This window comes from Aulonocara sp. 'chitande type north' Nkhata Bay, linkage group LG4 (assembly GCF_057382095.1).
Source record: "Aulonocara sp. 'chitande type north' Nkhata Bay isolate Kocher_YH1m ecotype deep benthic linkage group LG4, A_spYH_male_GT1.1, whole genome shotgun sequence".
NCBI lineage: Eukaryota > Metazoa > Chordata > Actinopteri > Cichliformes > Cichlidae > Aulonocara > Aulonocara sp. 'chitande type north' Nkhata Bay.
The window spans coordinates 28198000-28205876 of NC_141347.1; the positions used below are offsets into that span (position 1 = coordinate 28198000).

General features: G+C 50.6%; 1 protein-coding gene across 1 annotated transcript; it reads left to right on the plus strand.

Annotated features, from left to right (window-relative positions):
- Nucleotides 1-1755: 1755 nt before the first annotated feature.
- On the plus strand, nucleotides 1756-7639 carry LOC147332874 (uncharacterized). The gene is made up of 5 exons (XM_086290725.1): nucleotides 1756-1985; nucleotides 2061-3563; nucleotides 5444-5655; nucleotides 7177-7345; nucleotides 7429-7639. Exons 2-5 carry the CDS (start codon nucleotides 3107-3109, stop codon nucleotides 7488-7490), a joined length of 900 nt encoding a protein of 299 aa, XP_086146851.1. The 5' UTR covers nucleotides 1756-1985; nucleotides 2061-3106; the 3' UTR covers nucleotides 7491-7639.
- The last annotated feature ends 238 nt before the right edge of the window (nucleotides 7640-7877 follow it).

Consider the following 7877-nt stretch of genomic DNA (forward strand, 5'->3'; position numbering starts at 1 on the left):
CTATTAGCACATTTTCTCTATGTAACCCAAGTGTAAAAACAATAATTTTAGCTATTGTCACTGAGTAATGTTTCTGGGCTTATACCATGAATCAAGTTTAACATACCTGTAATATCTGAAATATAATTACAATTGCTATTCTATTAAATTAATTAAATATGTTCATTAGTTTCTGTAAACTGTTTTGGCCTTTTTCTTTCATCTGCAACCCAAGAAAACATAAAAATGGCAGCAATTAAAAGATGTGGGTGCCTTGTTTTAGGATGATGTCACTGTATTAAGGTTTATAGAACAATATTGCTTTAAACAGGAAAAAAGCATGAATAATGTTGCTGCTTAAAAGTTCTGTTTGTTGATTGAGGCTCAACAGAGAAAGACAAAAACTGTAGAATATCTTTCAAATGTATACACTCACTTACTGCCTGCTCACTGACATCCAGCGGCTTTTCCAGGAACGGACACTATTTTCCAGAGAACTGATTGCTCTGTAGGTGGTGATTTCATACCCCTTGATCTCTTATCTACAGTATTACCTGCTCCTGAGTAGGTCTGCTGTGCAAGTTACCACTTCTTACCTCAGTAAGAAGTGAAACACCTTTGTAACCTTACGTTTTCTCAAATCCTGTTTATAATGCTGTGTTTCTTTTACCTCAGAAGTCGGATGTAGGAGCTGCGAGTAACGTCACTCCCAAATTGTTCACTTTTGAGAAGAATAGCAAAGAAAAGAAAAAATACAGATTTGTTTTGCTCCCTAGCAAGGTGAAGCCATTCATGCGTCACTAGAAATACAATGCCTCTTCTTTTTTTTTAACAGATGCTGTATAGAGCCTTCTTGGAACTTTGGACTTTTTTCAGTTCAGTTCAATTCAAATTAGTTTCATTTACATAGCACCAAATCACAGCGACAATCACCTTAAGGTGTTTTAAATTGTAAATAACGATCCTACAATAACACAGAAAAAACCACAACAATCAGACTAACCCCTCCAAGCAAGAGCTTGGCGACGATGGGAAGGAAAAACTCCCTTTTAACAGGAAGGAACCTCAGCAAGAAACCGCACAACCAGGATCAGGGGAGGGGAGGCATCTGCTGCGACCAGGTGGGGTTGAGGGGAAAGACAATGTGGACGAGACGCAGAGATTAATAACAACTAATAATTAAATGCAAAGTGATGTATAACCAAAGTGAAAGCAGAGAGTGAAAAGATGTGAATGAAGAAGAACTGCTCAGTGCATCATGGGAAGCCCCCAGCTGTGCAGGCCTATTGGAGCATTAGTAAGGGAGGGCAGAAGAAAGTCTGAAAACTGAAGGCTCAAGCTTGTCTACTGTTTACATGCACTGCGGCCATCTTGGATGGTGATGTTGGAGATGTGCGACTTCTCCAAATTGGGACTTGGAAGTCTGGATTTCCAATTTCAAAGCAGCAGTAGTGCAGACCTCAGTGAGTTCTGTTTGTCAATCAGACAATCCTTAATTTGTCCCTAAATATGTGACACAGAGTGTAATACTTTGTTTGTCATGACCATTGTATGTGCGCGGTTTTAATTCATTATGTCTCTAGATCTATTTTAAATAACCCTGTTTGTCTGTTAGTTGTCTTCAGTGTTTTTTGGTACATCTTAGTTTTTCTTTGCATCTTTGACCTGTCCCTGCCTCTGTGATACCCTGATTATTTAAACCTGCTCCTAATTACCTTGGTATATTTACCCATTTATTTTCTTCTGTGTCCTTAGTTTGTTTTTCTCTCTCTCACCATTTAGTTGTTTTTAAGTCTGTCTTATCCTTTTTTTTTAAATCTTCAATTTGCTTTAAACTTGTATTTTTTTATTATTCCTTTCCTGTCGTGGTCTGGGTGGTTTTCCACAGCATCAGCTCCTCCCCACTGGGTGGAGTCTTTGTTGTTCCTCACCTGATGGCAATCGGACCAGCAGTATTTATGACCGGCGCACTCAACTGGTCTTCGCCAGATTATCTGCCAACTTTAGTCAGTTCTCGGCCTCACGTCCGTTCCTTGGTGACTAATCGTGTGTATTAACCGTATCTCTGTTTTTTTCGTCAGCCTCTGAAAACCACCTACCAAGCTCTCCTGGATACCAGTTTGCTGCCACCGGTAATCCCTCTCCGTTTTGGAGCTGCCATTTTCTCCTGCCTGCCTCCCTGCCTTGCATGCAGCACCCACCTGGACCTCTCCTGCCTCCCCCCTCCACGCAACCCCCACCTGCAAGCTTGTAAGACAGCTCAGTGTACTATTTTTTAGATTCACTCGCAACCCTCTGTGGGATTCCCCTGACTGCTCTGTCCTCTGTTTCAGTGCCCGGGCCCGCCACAGTTTTCCCTGCCCAGTACCTGCACCCAGTTATCCCTGCCATCTAGTTTTCACCACAGTATTTTTCTCTCGCCTCAGACATCTAGTTTATGTTCATTGATTCTAGTCTGCACTTTCTGTTAGCCTCTGAGCATTGTAAAAATAAAGTCTCTTTTCGTTACACCTCACCCCTGGCCTCCGGTTTTGAATCTGCGCTTGAGTCCATCCCATGTCCACGGGCCACTGCGCCTGACAGTATAATCTGGCCAGTATATGGACTCAGCGGATCAAATCCGGACTGCCGTCTCGAAACAGGGCGCCATTCTTGGTACTCACGAGGACGCGCTCCAGTTTCTCCTGGCGAAGGTTAACTCACTCACTGACGAGCAAGAGAAGATGCAATCCGCGGTTCAGAACCTTCAGTCAGCCACTGCCCCTGAACCCGAACCCATTCCCAGTACGTCGGCACCGGTACCCGCGCCGCCGCCGCCTCAGCCCGCTGCGGATTCTGAGCCTCTGCAGACGCCGATGTTCCGCGATGCCGCCTCCCCGGAGCCGGAACCCTTTTCTGGCGGCCGGGGGGGATGCAGCGGTTTCCTCCTTCAGTGCGAGCTAGCGTTCGGTCGCTCACCCCGCTCGTTTGTTTCTGATACTGTGCGGATTTCTTATTTAGTCGGGAAACTGCGCGATCGCGCCCTTACATGGGCAGAGGCTTATCTAGCTAGACATCCGTTACCGACTTGTCATTATGATGACTTTTTGAGAGAGTTTAAGAAAACTTTCGCTCACCCGACCTCTGAATGCAGTTCGGCGCGGAGGCTGTTGCATCTTCGCCAGGGACGGGGAGCATTGCGGACTTCCTAATCGATTTCCGCATCGCCGCCGCCGAGGCGGGCTGGTCTGATCGGGCTCTGCATGGGGTGTATTTGCACTCTCTCAACGATGAGATGAAGGACCACCTGGCCTCCCGGGATGAGCCCGCTACTTTTGAGGAGTTGGTTTCCCTCACACTTCGCATTGACAGCAGGTTGCGGGAGAGAGAGTGGGAGAGGGACTACAGTTCCCGTCGGTCCTTGCGGCGGTCATCTCCGGTCGTTTCTCCCCCGCCACCGCTTCCGGTTCAGCCGTCCACTCCCATTGCTGGCACCGGGGGTGGTGAACCGGAACCGGAACCCATGCAGATCGGGCGTTACCAGCTGACGGTGGAGGAGAGAGAGAGGCGCCGCCGTTCACGTTCTTGCTTTTATTGTGGCTCCGGTGAGCATTTGATTTCTTCCTGCCCTAAGAAGGGAAAAGAGACCGCTCGCCGGTAGGTCCGGGGATATGGGTGGGCGGTACCAGGGTTAACGCCAAGCCCCGATTTTTGCTTTCTGTGACACTCTTACTCGGTCAGGGAGCCCACGTCTCATCAGCGCTGGTTGATTCAGGGGCCGAGCAGAGTTTGATCGACAGGGGATTTGCTGAACAGCTTCAGATCCCTCTTTTTGAGTTAACTCCGTCTATTCCAGTTAGGGCATTAAACGATCAGGTCTTTTCTTACATTACTCATCGCACTGCACCGGTTACCTTGATCACTTCCGGCAACCACAGAGAAACACTGATCTTTTACACCTCACAATCCCCTGACACGCCCATAATTTTAGGTTTCCCATGGCTAAGACATCATAATCCTCACCTGGATTGGGTGGGACAGAGGGTCGTGAGTTGGAGCCCATATTGTCATGCCAACTGTCTCGTCTCAGCTGCCCCACCTGGGGCCACTGAGCCCTCTAGCAAGGAGAACTGCACCCCTGACCTCTCTGCGGTTCCCCCCGAATACCATGACATATCAGAAGTTTTTAACAAAGATAAGGCACTGTCCCTACCACCCCATCGCCCTTACGATTGTGCCATTACCTTGTTTTCCGGCTCCACGTTACCTTCCAGCCGTCTCTACAACTTGTCACGCCCTGAACGGGCTGCCATGGAAAAATACATCGGAGACTCACTGGCGGCTGGACTCATCAGACCATCGACTTCCCCCGTGGGTGCTGGCTTCTTCTTCATGGGTAAGAAGGATGGCACACTCCGTCCATGCATCGACTTTCGGCCCCTTAATGACATCACAGTTAAAAACAAATACCCATTACCACTCATCAGCTCCGCTTTTGAGCCCCTCCATGGGGCCACCATTTTTACCAAACTGGATCTCAGGAACGCATATCACCTAGTCAGAATCAGGGAGGGGGATGAGTGGAAGACTGCGTTTAACACACACTTAGGACATTTCGAGTATTTAGTCATGCCATTTGGCCTCACTAATGCACCTGCAGTTTTCCAAACCCTAGTGAATGATGTCCTTAGGGATTTTCTGGATCGTTTTGTCTTCGTTTACCTCGATGACATCCTGATTTTTTCCAAGGACCTCAAGGAACACAGAATCCATGTCCGGGCCGTACTCCAGCGGTTGTTGGAGAACAAATTATATGTCAAAGCCGAGAAATGCGAATTCCATGCACCATCTGTGTCATTCCTGGGTTACATTCTTGCAGGGGGGCAGGTGAAGACAGATCCGGCTAAAGTGAAGGCAGTAGCGGAGTGGCCACTACCTACCTCACGAAAACACTTACAAGGGTTTTTGGGCTTCGCGAACTTCTACCGCCGCTTCATCAGGAATTACAGTCAAGTAGCCGCTCCCCTAACTCGTCTAACTTCCTCTAAGCTTCCTTACCATTGGAGTCCAGAGGCCGACGCCGCCTTCTCCCGGTTGAAAGAACTGTTTACCTCTGCGCCGGTCTTAATCCATCCCGATCATAGTAAACCTTTTGTCGTGGAAGTAGACGCGTCAGGCGTTGGGGTTGGGGCGGTGTTGTCCCAGCGTTCAGGTTCATCTGCTAAGCTTCAGCCCTGCGCCTTTTTCTCCCGCCGCCTCTCACCTGCGGAGAGGAATTATGACGTTGGAGACAGGGAGTTGCTTGCTGTAAAGCTAGCGCTGGAGGAATGGCGGCATTTACTTGAGGGAGCAGAGCATCCATTCACTATTTGGACTGACCATAAGAACTTAACCTATTTACGCACAGCCAAAAGGCTCAACTCGCGCCAAGCTCGATGGTCCCTATTCTTTACTCGATTTAACTTTTCCATCTCTTACCGACCAGGCACCCGCAACACCAAGCCGGATGCTCTGTCCCGCCAGTTCGACCCTGTGTGTGACCCGTCTGATGCACCCACCATCTTGCCGGCAGGAGTCAGGATCGGTTCTGTCGCCTGGGACGTGGAGGAGGACATCCGCCGTGCGCTGGAGACTGAGCCAGACCCCGGCACGGGCCCTCCGAACCGACGCTATGTCCCCACCGTGGCTCGCCCTAAGGTGATCGATTGGGTCCACAAGGGCAAATTTTCTTGCCATCCGGGTGGGGGGAGAACAGGCTCACTCCTTAAAAGGTATTTCTGGTGGGAGACTATTGATAAAGACGTCAAAGAATATGTAGCTGCCTGTCCTGTCTGCGCACGTAACAAATCGAGCTCACTACGCCCAGCTGGACTTTTACGACCCCTCACTATACCTCATCGCCCCTGGTCTCACATTGCGTTGGATTTTGTCACTGGCCTTCCCGTCTCCTCAGGTAAAACCACGATTCTCACTGTGGTGGATAGATTCTCCAAAGCTGCACACTTCATTGCCCTAAACAAACTCCCCACTGCAACGGAGACAGCCAAGATTATGACTGAGCAGGTCTTCAGACTCCACGGCATACCTTGCAAGATCGTGTCAGATAGGGGCCCTCAGTTCATTTCGCGAGTGTGGAGGTCGTTCTGCACCGCTCTCGGGGCTAAACCCTGCTTGAGCTCAGGATTTCATCCACAGACGAATGGGCAGGCCGAACGGCTCAACCAGGAACTGGAGGCCACCCTCCGTTGTGTCGCTGCCTCCAACCCCGCCTCATGGTCCTCGTTGCTGCCGTGGGCGGAATACGCTCACAATTCGCTTACGTCTTCTGCTACTGGCCTCTCGCCTTTCGAGGCCTCCATAGGTTACCAGCCGCCTCTCTTCCCCGACCAGGAGGCCGACCTCGAGGTTCCCTCGGTCCAACACCATCTCCGACGTTGTCAGCGGGCGTGGAGGTTGACCCGTCGGTCGTTGTGCCGGTCCGTTGCTCGCCAGTGCCTGTACGCGGACCGTCGCCGCAGGGCAGCCCCTGCCTACTCCCCTGGGCAGAAAGTGTGGTTGTCTGCTAAGGACGTTCCCCTCAAGGTGGCATCCCGTAAGCTGGCCCCGCGTTTCATTGGACCCTTCGAGGTGGAGCGGGTCCTCAGCCCTTCTGCGCTGCGGTTGAAGCTGCCTTCCTCGCTGCGCATTCACCCGACCTTCCACGTCTCCCAGGTCAAGCCGGTGGTCGTGAGTCCGTTGTGCCCTCCTTCCGCTCCCCCTCCTCCCGCCCGGCTCGTGGATGGGCATCCTGCCTTCGCGGTCCGGCGCATTCTGGACGTCCGTCGGCGGGGACGGGTCCAGCAGTTCTTGGTGGACTGGGAGGGTTATGGGCCTGAGGAGCGGTCCTGGGTGTCTCGTTCCTTGATTTTGGATCCTGCTTTGCTTTCTGCTTTTTACGGGGCTCGACGCGGGCCGCGGGTGGCTCGGTCGCCGGGGGTCGACCCTTGATGGGGGGGTGGTGTCGTGGTCTGGGTGGTTTTCCACAGCATCAGCTCCTCCCCACTGGGTGGAGTCTTTGTTGTTCCTCACCTGATGGCAATCGGACCAGCAGTATTTATGACCGGCGCACTCAACTGGTCTTCGCCAGATTATCTGCCAACTTTAGTCAGTTCTCGGCCTCACGTCCGTTCCTTGGTGACTAATCGTGTGTATTAACCGTATCTCTGTTTTTTTCGTCAGCCTCTGAAAACCACCTACCAAGCTCTCCTGGATACCAGTTTGCTGCCACCGGTAATCCCTCTCCGTTTTGGAGCTGCCATTTTCTCCTGCCTGCCTCCCTGCCTTGCATGCAGCACCCACCTGGACCTCTCCTGCCTCCCCCCTCCACGCAACCCCCACCTGCAAGCTTGTAAGACAGCTCAGTGTACTATTTTTTAGATTCACTCGCAACCCTCTGTGGGATTCCCCTGACTGCTCTGTCCTCTGTTTCAGTGCCCGGGCCCGCCACAGTTTTCCCTGCCCAGTACCTGCACCCAGTTATCCCTGCCATCTAGTTTTCACCACAGTATTTTTCTCTCGCCTCAGACATCTAGTTTATGTTCATTGATTCTAGTCTGCACTTTCTGTTAGCCTCTGAGCATTGTAAAAATAAAGTCTCTTTTCGTTACACCTCACCCCTGGCCTCCGGTTTTGAATCTGCGCTTGAGTCCATCCCATGTCCACGGGCCACTGCGCCTGACATTTCCTCTTTGTCTCAGCATCTACATTTATGGTAAATGGTAAATGGCCTGTATTTATATAGCGCTTTACTAGTCCCTAAGGACCCCAAAGCGCTTTACATATCCAGTCATCCACCCATTCACACACACATTCACACACATTTATGTCCTTACACTGAACTACATAAAAAGCAGAATAGTTTGAAATCCAGATAGATGCCT

Coding starts and splice junctions, on each gene's coding strand:
- LOC147332874 (XM_086290725.1), top strand. CDS start 3,107: ATGCAGTTCGGCGCGGAGGCTGTTGCATCTTCGCCAGGGACGGGGAGC. Junction 3,564..5,443: donor TTGCTTTTATTGTGGCTCCG/GTGAGCATTTGA, acceptor CTTACCGACCAG/GCACCCGCAACACCAAGCCG. Junction 5,656..7,176: donor CCACCGTGGCTCGCCCTAAG/GTGATCGATTGG, acceptor TTTTTTCGTCAG/CCTCTGAAAACCACCTACCA.